Source organism: Primulina huaijiensis, chromosome 10 (assembly GCF_012295235.1).
Source record: "Primulina huaijiensis isolate GDHJ02 chromosome 10, ASM1229523v2, whole genome shotgun sequence".
Lineage (NCBI taxonomy): Eukaryota > Viridiplantae > Streptophyta > Magnoliopsida > Lamiales > Gesneriaceae > Primulina > Primulina huaijiensis.
The window spans coordinates 10,950,107-10,973,640 of record NC_133315.1 but is presented as its reverse complement, the minus strand read 5'-3'; the positions used below and the strand labels follow the sequence as shown (position 1 = coordinate 10,973,640).

Below are 23,534 nucleotides of genomic sequence, written 5' to 3'. Positions count from 1 at the left end.
CAGAAGAGCTTTGATACTTTGAAGCAAGTGATAGAGGTGGTTTTTACTTGTTTTTCGTATCATGTTATGTCGCATTGTGTTTCATTTATCATTTAGATTTCATGCATTTTGTATTATTTTAGCATAATTTATATCTTCGTGTTCCTCATGTGTTTAGTTGGCGAAAATGCAGGAGATTTGTGCAAAATTGTGAGTAAAGGGAGAAATTCGAGAGCCATCCACCCGGGCGCGTCCAAGGTATGATAAAAATTTGAGATTTGCGAGAATCATCTGCCCGGGCGAAAACTTATGTCCGCCCGGGCGCGCCAAAGAAGAAAGAAAAATAAAATCTGCGCAAGCCATCCGCCCGGGCGGAACCTTATGTCCGCCCGGGCGCGTCTGTATTTTTGGAAAAAATTGTGGACGATTCCATACCTTATTTTTGGAGATGGCTGAGATAGGAAGGGGGATTGGACGATTCTTCAGGATTATTGAGACATATTTTCGCAGCCGCCACAAGCTTGGGAGAGAATTGGGAGCTTGGATTGAAGATTTGAAGATTCCGGGCATCGTTCTTCGCAATTTTCGTCAATTCTAGTATTTTTAATTTTGTTTTCATCTTTTAAACTTTGTTTTGCTGATTTCAATCATGAATTCTAGTAGATAACTTTAATATTTGTTGGGATTTGAGGGGATCCTACCCCAAAACTTTGATTTAATTTAATTCACATTTCGATTTCTGGTTTATTCTTGATTATACTATTGTTTTTCTTCGTGTTGTTAGAGCGTAGCTAACTTTAACAACGTTTTCATATTGCGAGTGAGTTCGAGAGAATAACTTGTGATAGGAACGAGTAGTATAATCCGTGGATCTAAAATTTACATAGATATATGAAATTGGATACACGCCGATAGTCATAGTCCTAAGGGTCGAAACTAGGGGATTTCATAGATCGAAATGCAATTCACTCTTGATAAATAATTAAAGATATTTAATTACTTCATTGAGTAGAATTAGTTTGGCATAGCTCGAGAGAGTATGTTCAATTGAATAGGAAATCCTGTCGGAAGTATAAAATCAATATCGAACGAATTAATTAATCAACGAGGGGTAGGTGAACCGATATTCCCAACAAATCCGTTTCTCATTGAATTTTACTCAACCATTTTAGATATAAATTCTCATTCTTTAATTCTTGAATCATTTTATTTGCTTATTTATTTGATCATAGTAGTAATAAAACACCCAATAAATTTTTCGCTGCTAATGATTTAATAACTGAAAATAATAATTGTTAAATACAGTCTCCAGTGGAACGATACTCGTACTCTGGTACATTATACTATTACTTGACATCGTGCACTTGTGATAAATTTTGAGCATACAAAACCATATTTTTATTAGGGATTTAACAGTGCGAGTTTTGCTCGATCAAGTTTTTGGCGCCGTTGCCGGGGACTGTTAATTCACAATTTTATTTTTATTTATTTTCTTAAGCATTGTTTTATTTTTCTTGAGCTAACACTCCATATTTGATTGCAGATATCTTTTCCAGTGCATGCCAAAGTCACTTGACGTAGAGCTTGAGCAGTTTGACCCTGAAATTGAAAGAATTTTCCGCAGGAGAAGACAGCAGCAGAGACTGAAGGAACTGATGTAGAGGCACGAGCACGAGCATGAGGAGGAACACCATGAAGATAGACATGTCGAGATGCCACGCCGCATACCGATGCTAGAGTATGCCCAGCCTTCTTTGGATGGGGCACGCCCCAGCATTGTGAGGCCTATTGTGAGGGCAAACCACTTTGAAATCGAGCCAGCTATCATTCAGATGATTCCAAATACAGTCCAATTTGGAGGAACTGCAGTAGATGACCCAAACACGCACATCGCAGATTTTCTTGAAATTTGCGATACTTTTAAATTCAATGGAGTTTCTGATGATGCTGTTAGGTTGCGTTTATTTCCTTTCTCCTTACGTGATAAAGCTAAAGCATGGTTAAATTGTTTGCCTGTAGGTTCGATCACTAAATTGGAGGACATGGCGAAAGCATTTCTCATTAAATACTTTCCTCCATCCAAGACCATGAAGCTGCGGGCAGACATTACAACGTTTGCTCAATTCGATCAGAATCTTTATATGAGGCATGGGAACGCTTCAAGGATCTACTACGAAGATGCCCACATCACGAATTACCACTTGGGTTAGTCGTTCAAACATTTTATTATGGTTTGCTTACTCCTAACCGTACTATGATAGATGCCGCTGCTTGTGGAAAATTGTTGAGAAAAACTGCGGAAGAAGGATATGAGTTGTTGGAGGAAATGGCTGCTAGCAGTTATCATCCTCAATCTGAAAGGAACAACCAGCGGAGAAGTGCAGGAGTTTATCAGGTAACTGATTTTTCTACCATTACTGCACAACTTGACGTGTTGAACAGGAAACTAGATGGCTTGAACATGGGTGGCACAGCTATGCGTCTTCAAGAGATATTCTGTGAAAAGTGTGGAGGTCAACATTTTGTGAAGGACTGTCAAAATGACAATCCATTTTATGTGCAAAACGAGGCACCGGTCAATCAAGTAGGACTCCACAACCGTCCAAGGAATGACCCTTATTCGAATACATACAATCCTGGATGGAGGCAACATCCCAACTTCTCATGGGGTGGCCAAAACAGTCAGAATCGACCACAGGGAGGACAACCATATGGAAAACAACCGATGTATTCATCTGATCCTCCTAGAGAAGAAAAGTCCAACCTGGAGCAAATGATGTCTAAGTTTATTTCATCCACTGAAACTAGACTTCAAAACCAAGATGCATCGAAAAAAAATGGATTGTCATTTTGAAGGCCATCGAGTGAAGTGAAGGCCATCGAGTTGAAGAGTGGGAAAGTTTTAGAGACCAGAGAAAAAGAGAAAACTCAAACATTGGATGAGCATACCGCGACATCTAAAGGTAAGTCTTCTAACACTACACCAACACCCACAGCACAACCTAAAATTGTTATACCTCCTCCGTTTCCTGCAACATTAAAAAAGGCCAAACTGGATGCGCAATTCGGTACGTTTCTTGAGATATTTAAAAAATTGCATATTAATATTCCTTTTGCCGATGCTTTGATGCAAATGCCGAGTTACGCTAAATTTTTAAAAGACATCTTAGCAAACAAGAGGAAATTGGAGTATCACATGACAGTGAATCTAACAGAAAATTGCTCTGCTTTGGTGCAAAACAAGATCCCACCGAAACTTAAGGAGCCAGGGAGTTTTTCTATTCCTTGCATGATTGGTGATGTTGTTTTTCGTAAAGCGTTATGTGATCTTGGTGCAAGTATTAACCTGATGCCTTTTTCTGTGTTTAGGAAACTTGGATTGGGGGAACCTAAGCCAACGAAGATGTCTGTACAGCTGGCAGACAGATTTGTCAAGTATCCACGGGGAGTTATTGAGGATGTGCTAGTGAAAGTGGATAAGTTTATTTTTCCTGCTGATTTCGTGGTGCTCGACATGGAGGAGGATATGGAGATGCCCTTGATTTTGGGGAGACCATTCCTTGTAACTCGCAAGGCCCTGATTGATGTTCAAGAAGAGAAGTTGAGATTGAGAGTAGGGGAGGAAGAGATTACATTTGATGTTTTTAATGCACTTAAGCATACACTGCATTCTGATAGCTGTTATAGAATTGATGCTTTTGATGCTCTTGTGTCTAACTATCTGCAGGATGTTCTTAGGGACCCTTTGGAAGCCACTCTCACTACTAAATTGAGAGAAGACGAATTGGATGCAGAGAAAGCCGAAATAGTGGCATACCTCAATGCCAACCAACCATGGAAGAGGCCAATAAGGATGAGATTAGAGGACTTGGGAGATCGAAGATACTTGATCCCTCAGAAGTCAAGTCTAGCAGAGCCACCAGCGCTGGAGCTAAAACCATTACCTCCACATGTGAAATACGTCTATCTAGGTGAGAATAATAAACTTCCTGTTATTATTTCCTCTCATTTGAAAGATGTGATGGAGGACAAACTACTGGAAGTGTTGAAAGCGCACAAGAGTGCATTTGCATGGAAGGTGGCGGATATCAAAGGGATAAATCCCTCAGTCTGCATGCACAAGATATTGATGGAAGACAAGTACTCAACCCTTGTGCAACCTCAGAGACGATTGAATTCAAAGATGCAAGAGGTAGTGAAAGCAGAAACCATCAAACTCCTTGATGCAGGTATTATCTATCCTATATCTGATAGTGCATGGGTAAGTACTGTTCAGTGTGTGCCGAAAAAAGGTGGGATTACTGTGATCACAAATGAAAACAATGAAATTATTCCCACGAGGACTGTTACGGGGTGGAGAGTGTGTATTGACTATAGGAAGTTGAATGATGCCACCCGTAGGGACCACTTTCCCCTTCCCTTTATTGATCAAATGTTGGAGAGACTAGCGGGGCATGAGTTTTATTGTTTTCTAGATGGGTATTCGGGATATAATCAAATCACTATTGCACCTGAGGGCCAAGAGAAAACTACTTTCACTTGTCCTTATGGAACTTTTGCTTTTCGCTGTATGCCTTTTGGTCTTTGTAATGCACCTGCTACATTTCAGCGCTGCATGACTGCTATATTCCATGATATGATTGAAACCTTTCTGGAAATATTTATGGATGACTTTTCTATCTTTGGTGTATCGTTTGATGAGTGTTTGCAGAATTTGCGATCCGTGTTGTGGAGGTGCGAGGAGACGAACCTGGTACTTAATTGGGAGAAGTGCCACTTCATGGTACAAGAGGGAATTGTCCTAGGGCACAAGATTTCAGAGAACGGGATAGAGGTGGATAAGGCTAAAGTGGAAGTTATCAAGAACTTACCACCTCCGACATCCATAAAGGGAGTTAGAAGTTTTCTAGGACATGCCGGTTTCTATCGGCGGTTTATAAGAGATTTTTCTAAAATTGCAAAACCCCTTTCTTCCTTACTTATGAAAGATGTGCCTTTTGATTTCCATTCTGACTGTGTACAGGCATATGAGGAGTTGAAGGAGCGATTGGTGACGGCTCCTATGTTGGTGGCACCAGATTGGGACTTACCCTTCGAGGTCATGTGCGATGCCAATGATACTGCGGTTGGTGCCGTCCTCGGCCAAAGGCGGAACAAGGTATTTCACACTATACACTATGCAAGTAAGACTCTCGATGAAGCACAATTAAATTATGCCACCACTGAAAAGGAGTTACTTGCGGTAGTATTTGCACTTGACAAATTTCATTCATACCTTGTTTTGTCCAAAGTAATTGTTTACACAGATCACTCGGGATTGAAATATTTACTTGCTAAAAAAGATGCAAAGCCACGCTTACTTCGGTGGATTTTATTATTGCAAGAATTTGATTTAGAAATAAAAGATAAGAAAGGTGTCGAGAATGTGGTAGCAGATCACTTGTCTAGGTTAGAGCTGATTAGTGATGAGTGTGAAGATCAAGCTATAAATGATTGGTTTCCTGATGAGCAGCTATTTGAGGTGAGAAACTGTCCTTGGTATGCAAATTTCGCTAACTTTCTGGTCACAGGCACACCACCACCAAATCTATCGTTTCACCAACGAAAGAAATTCTTTTCTGACGTGAAATATTATTTTTGGGAGGAACCATTTTTGTTTAAGATCTGTGCAGATTCTATGATCAGACGGTGTGTTGCAGAGGAGGAATTTGGTCAAATACTTAACCATTGCCATGACCGTGAGGTAGGTGGTCATTTTGGACCAACAAAGACGGCGTCTAAGGTACTTGAATGTGGCTTTTATTGGCCAACCATTTTTAAAGATGCTCGTTCTTATGTGCTAGCATGTGATAGATGTCAACGGACATGTAACATCTCTAACCGTCATGAAATGCCATTGAATAATATCATTGAGTGTGAGGTTTTTGATGTGTGGGAGATAGACTTCATGGGACCGTTCCCCAGTTCGTTCACGAAAAAGTATATTTTGGTGGCGGTCGACTATGTGTCTAAGTGGGTAGAGGCAGAAGCATATGCCACTAATGATTCTCAAGTGGTCCTGAAATTTTTAAAGAAAAATATTTTTAACAGGTTTGGGACACCACGAGCAATCATTAGTGATGGTGGCACCCATTTTTGCAACAAACTCTTTGAAAAACTTTTAAGCAAATATGGTGTCACACATAATATATCTACTCCCTATCACCCCCAGACGAGTGGTCAAGTGGAAGTGTCTAACCGGGAGATCAAGCAGATTCTGGAAAAAGTGGTAGGTGTTAGTAGGAAAGACTGGTCAGTGAGATTAGACAATGCTCTTTTGGAATATAGGACGGCTTTTAAAAAACATATAGGCACTACACCATATAGGTTACTATTTGGTAAAGCATGTCATCTACCTGTAGAGTTAGAGCATCGTGCATATTGGGCAACAAAAGAATTAAACTTTAATTTTACTGATGCAGGTGAACGACGTCTCCTTCAACTGGATCAGTTGGAGGAGTTCCGGAATCTGGCATATGATATTGCACTGTCATACAAAGCAAAGACAAAGAAAGCTCACGACAAGCGGATCATTGAAAGAGAATTTAAGGAAGGTGAAAACGTCCGGCTCTACAACTCCCGGTTGCGACTATTTCCCGGAAAGTTGAAGTTGCGATGGTCTGGTCAATTCATGATTTCCAAAGTTTACCCATCGGGGGCTGTAGAATTGCAAGATGGAAAGTCTGGGACATTTATGTTCAATGCCCAGCGACAGAAGCACTATATGGGTGGCACAATTGAGCCGCAACTTGGAATCACCCGGTTCCAAGACAATCTGAACTGAAACTGACCGACAGTCCAGCTCTCGACTATAAATTGAGAACTAGTTCTCATCCCTTATCTTGCATTTAATTCGATTTTTAGTTGTGCTCTTATTATTTTATAAAAAAAGAAAGAAAAAAAAAAGAAGGGGTGGAAAGCCGTGAAGCTTCCGCCATGGCTGACATTTACATCCGCCCGGGCGCGCCGTTTTTCAAAAAAATTTTCAAAAAGCCGTGAGTTTTCCGCCCGAGCGGATATTTATGTCCGCCCGGGCGTGGCCCTTTTTCAGAAAAAAAAATTTAAGGCCAAGAGTTATCCGCCCGGGCTGAAACTTATATCCGCCCGGGCGGATCGCGCAGATTTAAAATGCCGCGTTCTTTTCTTTCCTTCCCCCATATGAAACCCTCGCCTCCCTCTTCCAAATTTTCGCCCTTCCTCTCTAAATCTCACTCAATTCACTCCTTTTGTGAAAAATTTCAGGTACAATCTTGTCTCTCCACATTCCCCACACATCAAGAAGTGATTTTTCCGGTCAAAAATTGAACTTTCCGTCCACCTCTACCAACTTCGGCCACCGCTGCGTCATTCCGGCCATCTTCTCCGAGTTCCGGCGAGCATTCTCTCGGTGACACGCCCTCCTACTCTAGGCTTATTGTTCTTCAGATATCATCGTCAACGATGGCACCAAAAAAGGCTCGGGTAAGTCACACCGCTTCTTCTTCGTCATCTCATACCTCTCAATTATTTGTGAATACTGCGGCTAGGGAACGATATGAGCATGCGAAACTACATCGCGCTTCGATTCGGGAGCGAGGTTTCCAGCTTGAGCATGAGATTCTTATTATTCGACAAACTTCGAGTAGGGGATGGGGTAAATTTTGTTCGCAACCGCAAGCCGCAGTGGCACCTGTGGAGTGACAGCAAAGCGTTTGAGAGAGGAAAATTGGTGGATTTTTGTTCAACACAAATAAATAGGGTGCTTGAGACACCAGCGGTGGACGATGCGCTGTATACGGCATGGGCGACGGAACCTGATTTAGAGTTGATGATGCGCCGCATCTGCTTTCCGGGGTCTCCGTGGAAGACACCTGGATCGCACACCTGTTTCGCTGAAAAATATCTGCTAGTCCCCGCTGCGATGTGGTATGCTTTTCTGGCCACACGATTGATGCCAGTCGGGCACACGAGTGATGTCCAAAGGGAAAGGGCAGTGTTGATATATGCGCTGATCACACATATGCCGCTCAACGCGGGCAACATCATTCATTCACAGATTCAGCTGAGCATCCAAAATCCAAATGTGGCGTTATTCTTTCCACATGTTATCACCGAACTATGTACGAGCGCTGGGGTGGTTTTTCAGGATGACGATGAGTGGCTTCCACCGACCAAGGCCCTCGATGACGCCAGCTGGCTACAGAAGACCGCGGTACGGCGGAAGGCGTTCCCTCAGTTTGGCCATATCTGGGAAAGTTTGACTTTTGATCCACTACCAGAGCAGCCTCCACCACCGGCCCCGCGACCTAGACGTCACCTTCTGCATGAGAGGAAGGATGAATTTGCTGATCATCAGCTCCAGTGGCAGGCTGTGAGTCAGACTTATTAGATCGCCACTGACGCCATGCTACGTCTGTCCCCGAGCCACAGTGGTATCGACCCAGCCCTTATGTCGCCCCCTATGCCAGCTTTCCCGCCGCCGTTTCACTTCCACTATGCAGATGCACCTGAGCCGGACGCTGGTGTCATTCCCCAGAGGCGCACGAGGAGGATGATCAGTGAGTGGGGAGTCACTTCTGTCCCTTCTTTTTATTTCTTGCATTTTGTTTATCTCATTTTAGTCATTCATGTTTCTGTTGCACGTTTCGATTATGTTGCATCCGTATTTGTTATGCACTCGCTGTCTCTTTTTCTATCGTCTGTTGCGTTGGGGACACTGCTCAACTTTAGTATTGGGGGGTGGATGGGTGTTGGTTCGTGTGTTCATTTTTTGGTGTTTTGTTGGTTATATTTGATGGCGTTTAGTTTTAGTCATTTTCTGCATTCGTGTGTGTCAGCCGACAATGTTTTGATGTAGTACTTGCTAGCCAAGGATGATTAAGAAGTGATGAGACATGCCCTGTTGATCGTGTAATCGAATTTCTTTAGCACTTACTGTGGTAGAAACATGAAGTTTTATTTCGAGTATTGAACTCTCTTTACACGAATGTTAGAACTAAGGCAGGCATGATAAGATGGTGAAAATTTTAAACTAAAGTGGGGAACAAAGATGTTTGAAGGTGTGAATTGAGCTTGACCATATTCTCTTGAATCGAGGTATCTTTCAGTAACATGAAGAAAAAAAGAAGAAGAGAAAGTTGGAGATGTAAGGTGTGGGGAAGCCGAATAAAGGAATGAAATTCTATTCCTGGCTAAAGTTGGAGATGTAAGGTGTTGTGGAGCCGAATTACGGAATGAAATCCTATTCCTGGCTATAAATGATAAAAAAATAAAAAAAAAAGAAGAAAAAAAAATAGAAATATAGTTGCCGATGGATACCGAGTGCAGAGGAATAGAGAAGAGTAATATTTACACTAACAGGCTGATTTAAATCTCTGACAATGGTAAAAAATGGATCCCTCTATCATTTGTGATGCTAGGACTAACAACACACACACACGTTCATGCTTTATTTGAAACGATGTTTAGACCAAAGGAAGTGCGAAGATCTATGCTTTTACATTGATCGACAAGGGAATCTGTTGAGTTTCGCTGAGGCTAGTTGATGACTATGAATTCACTGTCGAGCTACTTTTTGTCATGTTCTATTTTTGTGTCACCTGTTTTGCTCAAGGGCGAGCAAAGGGTTAGTATTGGGGGGTTGATAGAGGTGGTTTTTACTTGTTTTTCGTATCATGTTATATCGCATTGTGTTGCATTCATCATTTAGATTTCATGCATTTTGTATTATTTTAGCATAATTTATATCTTCGTGTTGCTCATGTGTTTAATTGGCGAAAATGCAGGAAATTTGTGCAAAACTGTGAGTAAAGGGAGAAATTCGAGAGCCATCCGCCCGGGCGCACATTTCCAGCCGCCCGGGCGCGTCCAAGGTATGATAAAAATTCGAGATTTGCGAGAATCATCTACCCGGGCGGAAACTTATGTCCGCCCGGGCACGTCAAAGAAGAAAAAAAAATAAAATCTGCGCAAGCCATCCGCCCGGGCGGAACCTTATGTCCGCCTGGGCACGTCTGTATTTTTGGAAAAATTTGTGGACGATTCCTTACCATATTTTTGGAGATGGCTGAGATAGGAAGGGGGATTGGACGATTCTTCAGGATTATTGAGACATATTTTCGCAGCCGCCACAAGCTCGGGAGAGAATTGGGCGCTTGGATTGAAGATTTGAAGATTCCGGGCATCGTTCTTCGCAATTTTCGTCAATTCTAGTATTTTTAATTTAGTTTTCATCTTTTAAACTTTGTTTTGCTGATTTCAATCATGAATTCTAGTAGCTAACTTTAATATTTGTTGGGATTTGAGGGGATCCTACCCCAAAACTTTGATTTAATTTAATTCACATTTCGATTTCTGGTTTATTCTTAATTATACTATTGTTTTTTTCTTCGTGTTGTTAGAGCGTAGCTAACTTTAACAACATTTTTATATTGCAAGTGAGTTCGAGAGAATAACTTGTGATAGGAACGAGTAGTATAATCCGTGGATCTACAATTTACATAGATATATGAAATTGGATACGCGCCGATAGTCATAGTCCTAAGGGTCGAAAACTAGGGGATTTCATAGATCGAAATGCAATTCACTCTTGATAAATAATTAAAGATATTTAATTACTTCATTGAGTAGAATTAGTTTGGCATAGATCGAGAGAATATGTTCAATTGAATAGGAAATCCTGTCGGAAGTATAAAATCAATATCGAACGAATTAATTAATCAACGAGGGGTAGGTGAACCGATATTCCCAACAAATCCATTTCTCATTGAATTTTACTCAACCATTTTAGATATAAATTCTCATTCTTTAATTCTTGAATCATTTTATTTGCTTATTTATTTGATCATAGTAGTAATAAAACACCCAATAAATTTTTCACTGCTAATGATTTAATAACTGAAAATAATAATTGTTAAATACAGTCTCCAGTGGAACGATACTCGTACTCTGGTACATTATACTATTACTTGACATCGTGCACTTGTGATAAATTTTGAGCATACAAAACCATATTTTTATTAGGGATTTAACAGTGCGAGTTTTGCTCGATCAGCAAGCTCTTATCTCAGCGCCAGTATTTTCCATGCCGTCAGGGCCTGGTGAGTTTGTTCTGTATACCGATGCTTCGAAGCCCGGTCTAGGCGCAGTGTTGATACAGCATGGGAAGGTGATAGCATATGCTTCTCGACAGTTGAAAACCCATGAGAAGAACTACCCTACCCATGATCTAGAGTTGGCAGCCGTAGTTTTTGCCTTGAAGTTTTGGAGGCATTATTTGTACGGGGAGAAGTCCCAGATCTTTACCCACCTTAAGAGCCTCAAGTATTTCTTTACGCAAAAAGAGCTGAACATGCGTCAGAGGCGTTGGTTGGAGCTAGTGAAGGATTACGACTGTGACATTAGCTACCACCCGGGCAAAGCTAATGTAGCCGCGGATGCATTGAGCAGGAAAGTCGCAGTGATGGCTCATTTGACGATTTCTAGACCCCTTCAGTTTGAGATGCAGAGATTTGATCCAGAGACTTATCCACGAGGTAGAGTTCCCCGTCTATCTACCTTGACTATTCAGTCCTCTCTTCTAGACCGTATTCGAAGTGGGCAGTCAGCAAGGTGGAAGCAGAAAGATGAGGTCAAGGGCAGTGTCTTGTATACAGTTAGCGACGGTATTGTCAGATATCGAGACAGGATATGGGTGCGTAGCAGTGATTCTATTCGAGCAGATATTTTATCAGAGGGCCACATGTCGCCGTACTCTATTCACCACGGGAGTACGAAGATGTACAAAGATCTGCAGCTGTTGTACTGGTGGCCAGGAATGATGAAGGATATCAGACGTTTTGTATCCGAGTGTCTGACTTGTCAGTTAGTAAAGGCGGAGCATCAGAGACCAGCAGGTTTCCTCAAGCATCTTCCAATTCCCGAGTGGAAGTGGGACAATGTTACCATGGTCTTCGTGACCGGTTTTCCGAAATCAGCCAGAGGATCAAAAGCTATCTGGGTGATTGTTGATCATCTTACCAAATCAGCACTTCTTGCCTATTAAGACGACTTTCACCATGATTCAGTATGCAGAGTTGTATATCCGGGAGATAGTCCGACTTCATGGTATTCCCGTTTCGATCGTGTCTGACCGAGATCCTAGATTCCCTTCCTCATTTTGGAAGAGTTTGCATTCGACTATGGGTACGAAGTTGTTGTTTTACACAGCTTTCCACCCTCAGACAGATGGGCGCAGTCAGAGAGAGTTATCCAGATTTTAGAGGATCTTCTCCGTGCATGTGTCATTGATTTCTCAGGGAGTTGGGAGTCGAATTTGCCATTGGTAGAGTTCTCCTATAACAACAGTTTTCAGTCTTCTATAGGTATGGCTCCGTATGAAGCACTGTATGGGCGCAAGTGCAGGTCGCCTATTCACTGGGATGAAGTAGGAGAGAGATCAGAATTGGGTCCGGAGATCATTCAGCAGACCGCCGATGTAGTAGTCAAGATCCGTGATAGGATGAGGACTGCTCAGAGTCGACAGAAGATTTATGCGGATCAGCGGAGGAGAGATCTGGAGTTTGCCGTAGGCGACCATGTTTTCGTGAGGGTAGCACCTATGAAGGGTGTCATGCGGTTCAACAAGAAAGTAAAGCTTAGTTCGAGATTCATCGGACCATTTGTGATCCTCGACATGGTTGGAACGTTAGCTTATCGTGTTGGTCTTCCGCCGAATCTGGCCGGAGTACACAATGTGTTCCACGTCTCTATGCTGAGGAAGAATATGGCAAATCCTTCGCATATCTTGAACTTCGAACCGTTGCAGCTCACTCCGAACTTGTCATATGAAGAAAGACCCGTGCAGATCTTAGACAGACAGGAGAAAAAGCTTCGGAACAAACTGGTGAAGCTAGTGAAAGTCAAATGGCTTAACCATTCGGAGGAGGAAGCTACGTAGGAGTCTGAGCCAGAGATGAGGAGTCGTTACCCCGAGTTATTCGGTAAGTTTTAATTTCGAGGACGAAATTTCTTTTAAGGTGGGAGAGTTGTAAAACCCATTAAATCAGACTACGTATAAGCCATGCATAATTTCTAGTATTTTAAATTAAAAATGATTTCTTTATTATTTAAGGCATTTTAAAGTTGTTTGGTCATGATTATTTATTTTTAATCGCATAAGTTTAGTTTTATCTTTTCAGTTAAATAAGCGAGGCCGGACCGGAGTCGGAGTTTTAAGATAAAAATTTAATGATAAGAAAATATTCCTAGAATTTATTTAAGAAAAATAATAATTTATTTTAATGTAAAAGAAAGTTTAAGAATTTAATTAATTAATTAGAGATAAGTAGTAAATAAATTCTTTTATGTCTAATAATTTATTTAAAAGCCTAAATTAAAATATGTGACCAATTGAGATAAGTTAATCTAGAATTATTTTAATTAAGAAATTTCAATTTAACATGTTAGTAATTTAATTTATAGATTTAGTCATGCATGCAAGATAATGTTATCCCTTAATTAATTTATTAATTCACTAAACTATTTAATGGGTAGATAAAACTCTAAAGAATTAAAATACAATATTTAAGAAATATTTTCCTTTCCATTTTATTATAATTTTCCGCCATTTCATTTTTGTAGAAATTAAATTTGTCAACTCACAATTTTGGGTATCTTTCTTTATCCCATCTTGGCATATATAATTCCTTCAACTTTAAATCTTCAATAATTAATAATTAAGCAATTTTCCTAACTCATTTAACTAGATAAAAATCGATCATCCCTTCCTTTAAAAGATTTAAATTGTTTTGACAACTCATTCCTTGTTATCTTTCCTTAATCTTTCCTAGGTAGATAATTTCCCCCACTTTTAAGTCACCAACAATTAAATAATTAAGCAATTTTCTCCTTGTTCCTAGACCAAAAATTCGACCATGTGCACCCTTAATTATCCCTCAAAAATCTTTTGATATAAAATCATTTCTTATCTCACAAACTAGGAAGAAAGCAAGATTCATTTCTCCCTTTTATCTTGCAAACTTTCCCCTCATTCCTAGCCATTCTCTCCCTCACCATTTTTTAAAATTCAGAGCATTTTCAGTAGAGAAAATCGAGATTTTATAGGGAGAAAAAAAGAAAGAAAAACAAGAAAGTGAAACAACTTCGTCTCCGTCGTGCCGTATCGTCGTATTAATTCGTTTTCCTTTCAAACGATTTCCAGGCATGTCTATATTTTTCTTTCACTCTTCAATCAAGCCATAATATGATTTTAAACATTTCAAGATCATGAGTTTATGAAGCAAGAACCGAAAATTTCAGCAGCACCTTTCGAAAATTATGTACAGAATTTTATGGTTTCCTTTGTGACTTCACGGGTTCCATGTTTGTGTTGTTTTAGGTGGTTGGCTCGACCCTAGGCTCCCAAGGCTGCACCTAGGCACGTTCTAGGGTGTGTCAAGACCATGTTGGTCCATTAGTTCAAGCCCCATGCATGTTGGAATTGAGAAATGACAGCAAGCCCCCCCCCCCCCCCCTAGTGTCATATTGAGTTTCGATTTTTCAGTTTGCTATCAAGGGTGATGTTTCTGATCTTGGCTGCCCTAGGGGCTATAGCCATGGTTTGAACATTTCCTTGTTATGTTTAAGACGAGACCAAGTTGGCCTTTCAAAGCTTGGTCCATGGTTGCATCGGTTTTCAAATAAAATAAGAACAGCCCCCTTCTATCTCCTTCATTTTTCTGCACGTGTAACTTCGGCTTTATGGTGTTGGTGTGGATCTTGGCTGGCTCTTGGCCCTTAGCCATGGTTCACACCATACCTCTTGATGTCTAGATCATTCCATGGTCAATCAAATGACCACTGGAATGGTCCCTGATAGCAAGAACAAGCGAGACACCCCACGCGTGCATATGCATTCTCGGGTGGGAGCTTCGGGTAGTTGCTGGTGTTGTTCGAATTGTGGCTGGCCTAGGGCCCTTAGCCATGGTTCAAACCACACCTTGAGATGTTGGTAAGAGACTCTGGTTGGTGGTTCAAGCCCCAATGGCCAATAGTCCCGAAAACGACGCAAGGAAACGCACCAACAGCTGCTGTATTTTTGACAGCAACTGTACCTGCGGTTCAGAGGTGTGTTTCGAGTTCTTGGTTGGCTTTTAGCCTATGGCCTTGGACTGGACAGTACCTCATTGAGTTAGGAAGGTCATGTTTTTGGCCGTTTGTGATTTGGTCAAGTTTAGAGGTCGTACAAGAATTTACGGTGCAATGTGCCAAAGTGACTCTCGAAAGAGCGTTTCATGTTTTGGACTCCATTCACAAAAATTTCGACTTGTACAACTTTAGGAGCATTATTTCATCATTTTAGGTGTAATTTAATAATGACTAAATGATGGTTTGGTGTTGGTTCGGGTTGACACGGAGTCATGGTTAAATACTAAGTCGTTGAGCGTAATTGTCTCGTTTTTCGGTTCAATTACGAAGTTTTGGTCAAGTTAAATCATTTGCATATTTTCATGTTAGAATTAGGGCGCAGCGAGCCTGGGAACGATCCACCCCATTTGGTAAATTAATACAGGATGTTTAATTATGTTATTTAATTATAATACGTGCATAAAAATATAAAATATTCATTTTTGAGATTTATGCGATATTGCTTGTGGCCACCTCACTATCATTGATTGCAGCTTATCATGGGATTATTACCTCACCCGGTGGTCACTAACTGGTTCATGTTCATTTATTGGTACGGATATCCAGTCCAAGGGCTGTGATGATCTCTATCGCCCAGTATACTGTGGTTTAGTCTGATCAGGCGATTCAGTTCAGCTCATTGGCCACTTGCGTAGAACATAATCTCAACAGAAAATTATTACATGCTATTTCATGACAGGGCTCTACGGAGCAAACATATCATTTACGATTTTCAGTTCAGTTATGCTTGTATTTATAATTATTCATGACACGATTTTCATGATACGCTTTATGACAATATATTTCCACGTTACATTTTACGACATGATATCTTTACATGGCATGAAATTTTATGAGATATGTACTTGTTAGTTACGATAGATGCATGCTGAGTCTGTAGACTTACTAGACTTGATTGTTGTAGGTACTGATGCGGTCGGGACCGAGGGCGGGGACCAGTGAGCCATCGTGGGTCGGCAGTAGTAGGTACCCGAGGACCTCATTTTCAGCACTTACTATTTTTATTCAAAACTTAGTTTTTATTTTGTTGAAATTTTTTTTTGTTGTTACTTTAAAACAAATATTTACTTCCGCTGCTACTTTAAACGTTGAACCATTTTTATCTATTTTATGAATGAGGCTTTTTATTTAATTAAACAGAAATTTTTTTTAATTATTCCGCAAATTTTCAAGTACGAAACACGGGCCTTTACAAACTATCTATCAAATATACAACTCGACATACTGTGTTATGGTGAATGTTGTCTTGATAGGTAGAAAATGAGCTGATTTCGTTAGACGATCCACTATCACCCATATAGCATTAAACCCCTTGATAGTTCTCGGTAATCCCACAACAAAATCCATAGTGATATTTTTCCATTTTGACTCGGGAATATGAAGTGACTTAAGTTTTCCCGCTGGCCTCTGATGCTCGGCTTTAACTTGTTGACATGTCAAAAATTCGGATACAAATAGCAGGATATCTTGCTTAATGCCCGACCACAAATACAATAATTGAAGATCCTTGTACATCTTCGTACTTCCAAGATGAACGAAGTACGGCGTTGATCGAGTCAAACTTGCACGGTAAAACTCTTGATCAAAATTAATAATATTTAAGCTCGAAATAATTGCAAGTGCACGATGTCAATTTATAATATAGTGTACTAGAGTACGAGTATCGTTCCACTAGAGACTGTATTTCGCAATTATTAATTCAAGTTATTAAATCTTTAGCAACGAAATTTGCATGATTGTTTTCACCTACTATGTTTAAATAAAAATTCAAAGATAAAATTCAAGAATTAATTGATGAGATATATAATCTAGAATGATTAATTAAGATTCAATGAAAAATGAATTTGTGGGAATTTCAGTTCACCTACCCCTCGTTATTTACTTAATTCATTCGATATTGATTTACGCTTTTGACAGGATTTCCTACACAATTGAACACGCCATCTCGAGCTATGCCAAACTAATTCTACTCAGTGAAGTAATTAAAATTTCTTTAATTATTTGTCAAAGGTGAATTGCATGTCGATCTGTGACATCCCCTAGTTTTCGACCCTTAGGACTATGACTATCAACATGTATCCAACTTCATATTTCTATGTAAATTTTATATCCACGCACTATGCTACTAGTTCTTATCACAAGCTATTCTCTTGAACTCACTCGCGATATGAAATGATTATTAAATTTAGCTACACTTTAATAACGTAATGAAAAAGAGTAGCATAATCAAGAATAAATCAATAATCGAAACATAAATTAACGTTCGGGGTAGGATCCCCTTAATCCCAACATAAATGACTATATTTGACGAAAAACGCGAAAAACGATGCTTGGAATCTCGATAATCTTCAACTCCCAAACTTTGCTCCAAGCTTTTCTCTCTTTTTCTCTACTCCTTGGCTCTGAATAATGTCTGAATCCCGTAAACTCGTCCAAATCCCCTTGCCATATTATCCCCATTCAGAAATAAGGGTAGAAATCGGCCAAGAATCTTTCCAGAAAATCAAACGCGTCCGGGCGCATAGCTTGCGTAAATTGTATTTTAAAATTTTTCTTTGACGCTCTCGGGCGGACATAAGTTTTCGCCCAAGCTGATAGCTTGCGCAAATCTTCTCCACTTCACACCTTGCAGACGCCCGGGCGGATGTCCCTCGAAAATCGACCACTGATTTTCAGTTTATTCACGAATTGCCTGCATTTTCAACCACGAGACGTATGAGCAACAAGAAAACATAATGTTTGCCAAAACACCACAAAATGCATGCAATCTAAACGATATATGCAACACAATGAGACATCACATGACATGAAAAATAAGTAAAATACACCTATATCAACCCCCCAATACTAACCTTTTGCTCGCCCTCGAGCAAAACAGGTGACACGACAAAACTGAATATAACACAAAATAGCTCGACAGTGAGTTCATGGTGCCAATTAGCCTCAGCGAAACTCAACATATTCCCTTGTCGATCAATGTAAAAGCACAACTCTTCTCACTTTCCTTGGTTTAGACATTGTTTCAAATAAAACCTGAACGTTTATGTGTGTGTCGTTAGTCCTAGCATCATATATGACAGAGGGATCCATTCTCAACCATTGTCAAAGATTTAAATCAGGCTGTTAGTGTCAATCTTACTCTCCTCTATTCCTCTGCACTCAGTAACCACCAGCAGCCAATATTTTTTTTTTCTTTTTCTGAATTGGAATACAATAATAAAAGGAATACATCAGAACCTTTCATTTCAGATTCAAATCCATGTGTTCTACATTTATAGTCTGAAACAGGATTTCATTCCTTTATTCGGTCCCCAACACCTTACATCTCCATTGTTAGCCAGGAATAGGGTTTCATTCCTTTATTCAGCTCCCCCACACCTTACATCTCCAATTTTTTTTTCGCTGCTGATAGATACCTTGATTCAAGAGAATATAGTCAATCTCAATTCACACCTTCAAAAATCTCTGTTCCCCCCTTTAGTTTTAAATTTTCACCATTTTATCATGCATCTCGTGCAAAGAGAATTCAACATTTTAAATAAAACTTCATGTCTCTACAACAGTATGTGCTAAAGAAATGCAAGTACACGACAGACATGGCATGTCTCATCAACTCTTAATCATCCTTGGCAGAGAAGTACCACTTCGAATACTGTCGATTGACACACAACCAATGCAAAATGACCAAGACCAAATGCCAACAAATAAAATCAACGAATCACAAAAGAAAAGCAACAAAACAACACCCATCCAACCCCCAATACTAAAGTCGACCAGTGTCCCCAATGCTTCAAACGATAGAACAAGAGAAAGAGAGTGCATAACACTGGATGCAATATAATCTACTCATGCAACAAAAACAGACAGAAATAAAAGTAACGGAAAGAAATGCACAAAATAAAATAAGAGACAGAAGTGACCCTCCTATCAATCATCTTGCTCCTCATGGGCCTCTAGGGGAATGATGCCAGCTTCCGGCTCTGGTGCATTGGCGTAGTGAAACTGAAATGGCGGCGAGAAGGCTGGCATATGTTGTGGAATAAGATCCGGATCAATACCAGTGTTGCTCATGGATAAACGCAGCATGGCATCGATAGCTATCTGATATATCTGGTTCATAGCCTTCCACTGTAACAGATGGTTAAAAAATGCTGTAAATTCGTCCATCCCATCTTGAAAAAGGCGACGTCGAGGTCGTGGGGCCGGTGGTGGGGGCTGCTGTGGCAGTGGATCAAAAGTCAAGCCATCCCATATAGGGCCAAACTGAGGAAAAGCTTTCCACCGTACCGCGGTCTTCTATAGCCAGCTGGCGTCATCCAGGGCCTTGGTCGGTGGCAACCACTCATCATCATCCTGAAAAACTACCCCGGCACCCGCACACAGCTCGGTGATAATGTGGGGAAAGAATAATGCCACATTAGGATTGTGAATGCTCAGCTGGACCTGTAAATAGATAATCTTTCCCACATTGATAGGTATATAGGTCATCAGTGCATAAAGCAACACCCCCTCTCCTTCTGTATGTCGCTAGTGTGCCCGACTGGCATCAATCGTGTGGCCAAAAATGTATACCACATCGCAGCCGAGACTAACAAATATTTCTCAGCGAAACAAGTGGGGGATCCAAGTGTTTTCCACGGAGACCCCGGATAGCAAATTTTGCGCATCATAAAGTCTAAGTCGGGGTTTGCTGCCCATGCCATATAAACTGAATCATCCACAATCGATTTTTCGAGCAACCTATTAATCTTCGCAGAACTATAATCTAGCAGTTTCCCTCGCACAAATGATTTATTATCGTTCCGCTCAGCTGCATTGTCATAAAATTCTCACACTACCAGTGCCACCGCGGCTTGCGGTTGGGCACAAAATTTTGCCCATCCTCGATTAGTAATCTGATTAATAATTGCAATTTGGACCATAAGTTGGAAACCACGCTCTTGAATTGGAGCTCGATGTATTTTTTCATGTTCATAGCGTTCTTTAGCGGCATCATTCACAAATGATTGGGACATATGAGATGATGACGAAGAAACATCATGACTTACCCGAGCTTTCTTCGGAGGCATCGTGGATTAGTCATCAGAGTAGAAGGTGTGTTGTCAGAATAATGACTCGTCGGAATCCGAGAGGGAAGCCTTGGAGAAGCTTGTGCTCGCGGTTCCTCGTTCAAGACCGAAACTGAAAGAGAGTGGAGGAATTCGCCGTCACCGGAAAGCAATGGTGGCCGAAAATTGTCGTGGTGGTCGGAAAAAATCACTCCTTGATGCTTGGTGAAGGTGGCGACACAAGATTTGACCTGAAAACGACAAAAAAAGGGTCCCTTGAGGGAGATTAAGATTGGAGTGGCGAAAATTTTAGAAGAAGAAGGTAGGGTTCGAATGAGGGAAGAAAAAGGGAGCTTGAACTTTAAAACTTTCCGCGACTCACCCGGGCGGACATAAGTTTTCCGCCTGGGCGGATGTCTTGCGGCTTTTAAAATTTTTCAAAAGAAGAGGCACGCCCGGGCAGACATAAATGTGCGCTCGGGCGGAAGATACATGGCCTTAAGAAAAAAAATCTTCACCCCAGTGCGCCTGGGCGGACCAAAGGGTTGGCCGGGTGGACCTCGTGTGCTGCCCAATTTTTATTTTTTTATTTTTTCTAAAATCAAGTAAAATAAAGAAACTAAAATAATAAAATCGACTCAAGTACAAGATAAGGGAAAAGAGGTAGTTCTCAATTTATAGTCGAGAGCTTGACTGTCGGTCGGTTTTAGTTTGGATTGTCTTGGAACCGGGTGATTCCAAGTTGTGGCTCAATCTTGCCACCCGTGTAGTGCTTCAGTCGCAGGGCATTGACCGTAAATGTCTCATCCTTTCCATCTTTCAGTTCTACAGTTCCTGTGGGTAAACTTTAGAAATAACGAATGGACAAGACCATCGCGACTTAAATTTTCCGAGAAACAGTCGCAACCGAGAGTTGTAGAGTTGGACATTTTCGCCTTCTTTGAATTCTCTTTCGATGATTCGCCTGTCATGAGCCCTCTTTGTCTTCTCCTTGTATGATAATGCGAGATCATATGCCAGATTCTGGAATTCTTCCAACTGATCCAATTGAATCAGACGTCGTTCACCTACATCCGTAAAATTAAAGGTCAGTGCTTTTGTTGCCCAGTATGCCCGATTCTCTAACTCTACAGATAAATGACGTGCTTTACCAAACAGTAACCTATATGGTGTAGTCCCTATAGGTGTTTTACAAGCAGTCATATATGCCCGAAGAGCATCATCTAACCTTACAGACCAATCTTTCTGACCGACACCTACCATTTTTTCCAAAATCAGCTTGATTTGTCGGTTAGACGCTTTCAAATAATTTGTTGCAAAAATGGGTGCCACCATCACTAATGATTGCTCGTGGTGTTCCAAATCTGTTAAAAATATTTTTCTTTAAAATTTCAGGGCCACTTGAGCATCATTAGCAGCATATGCTTCTGCCTCTACCCACTCAGACACATAGTCAACCGTAACCAAAATATATTTTTTCGTGAACGAACTGTGAAACGGTCCCATGAAGTCTATCCCCCCACACATAAAAAATCTCACACTCAATGATATTTTTTAATGGCATTTCATGACAGTTAGAGATGTTACCTGTCCGCTGGCATTTATCACAGGCAAGCACATAAGTACGAGCATCTTTAAATAGGGTTGGCCAATAAAAGCCACATTCGAGTACCTTGGATGCCGTTCGTGTGGGTCCAAAATGACCACCTACCTCGCGGTCATGACAATGACTGAGAATCTGACCAAACTCTTCCTCTACAATACACCTTCTTATCATGGAATATACACAAATCTTAAACAAAAACGGTTCCTCCCAAAAATAATGCTTCACGTTAGAAAAGAATTTCTTTCGTTGGTGGAACGATAGATTGGGTGGTGGTGTGCCTGTGAAAAGAAAGTTAACAAAATTTTCATAACAAAGACAGTGTTTCACCTCAAATAACTGCTCATCAGGAAACCAATCATTAATGGCATGATCTACACAGTCATTACTACTAAGCTCCAATCTAGACAAATGATCAGCTACCACATTCTCAACACCATTCTTATCCTTTATTTCTAAATAAAACTCTTGTAACAATAAAACCGACCTAAGTAGGCGTGGCTTTGCATCTTTCTTGGCAAGTAAATATTTCAGTGCAGGGTGCTCTGTGTAAACAATGACTTTGGACAAAACAAGATGTGAATGAAATTTGTCAAGCACGAATACTACTGCAAGTAATTCCTTTTCAGTTGTTGCATAATTCAATTGAGCCTCATCTAGGGTCTTACTTGTGTAGTAAATTGTATGAAATACCTTCTTTTGCCGCTAGCCAAGAACCTCCCCAACCGCAGTATCAGTGGCATTGCACATGACCTCGAAGGGTAGATCCCAATCCGGTGCCACCAAAACAGGAGCCGTCACCAAGCGCTCCTTTAAATCCTCATATGCCTGCATACTGTTGGAATTAAAATAAAACGTCACATCTTTCATAAGTAAAGAAGATAGAGGTTTGGCAATTTTAGAAAAATATTTAATAAAAAGCCGATAAAAATCGGCATGGCCTAGAAAACTTCTAACTCCCTTTATGGATGTCGGAGGTGGTAAGTTCTTGATAACTTCTACTTTTGCCTTATCCACCTCTATTCCAAGCTCTGATATTTTGTGCCCCAATACTATGCCATCTTGTACCATAAAATGACACTTTTCCAAATTCAGCACGAAATTCGTCTCCTCACATCTCATCAACACCACCTTCAAATTTTTCAAACAGTCATCAAAAGAAGAACCAAATATCGAGAAGTCATCCATAAATATTTCAAGGAAAATTTCTATCATGTCAGGAAATATCGCGGTCATACATCGTTGAAACGTGGCAGGGGCATTACACAAACCTAAAGGCATCCGTCTAAAAGCAAAGGTGCCATAAGAACAAGTGAAAGTGGTTTTCTCTTGGTCCTCAGGTGTGATCATGATTTGGTTATACCCTAAATACCCGTCCAAAAAGCAATATAACTCATGACCCGCTAACTTCTCAAGCATTTGATCAATGAAGAGAAGTGGAAAGTGATCTTTACGGGTGGCATCATTCAATTTCCTATAGTCGATGCACACGCGCCATCTCGTAACTGTCCTAGTGGGTATTAATTCATTTTTTTCATTTGTGATAACAATAATCCCACCTTTTTTTGGCACACATTGAACTGGACTCACCCGTGTACTATCAGATATAGGATAGATAATACCTACGTCAAGGAGTTTGATAGTTTCTGCTTTTACTACCTCTAGCATCTTTGGATTCAATCATCTCTGAGGTTGCACAA

General features: G+C 40.5%; 1 protein-coding gene and 1 non-coding gene across 2 annotated transcripts; both read right to left on the bottom strand.

Moving 5' to 3' along the window:
* Positions 1-2,070: 2,070 nt before the first annotated feature.
* Positions 2,071-2,175, bottom strand: LOC140987037 (small nucleolar RNA R71). The gene has a single exon (XR_012177039.1). It is a non-coding gene; the product is annotated as a small nucleolar RNA R71 (small nucleolar RNA).
* Positions 2,176-20,937: 18,762 nt separating this feature from the next.
* Positions 20,938-21,494, bottom strand: LOC140985882 (uncharacterized). The gene is made up of 2 exons (XM_073453828.1): positions 21,167-21,494; positions 20,938-21,065 (listed from the first exon to the last, which is right to left on the bottom strand). The coding sequence occupies exons 1-2, from the start codon at positions 21,492-21,494 to the stop codon at positions 20,938-20,940; spliced, it is 456 nt and encodes a 151-aa protein (XP_073309929.1).
* Positions 21,495-23,534: the final 2,040 nt, after the last annotated feature.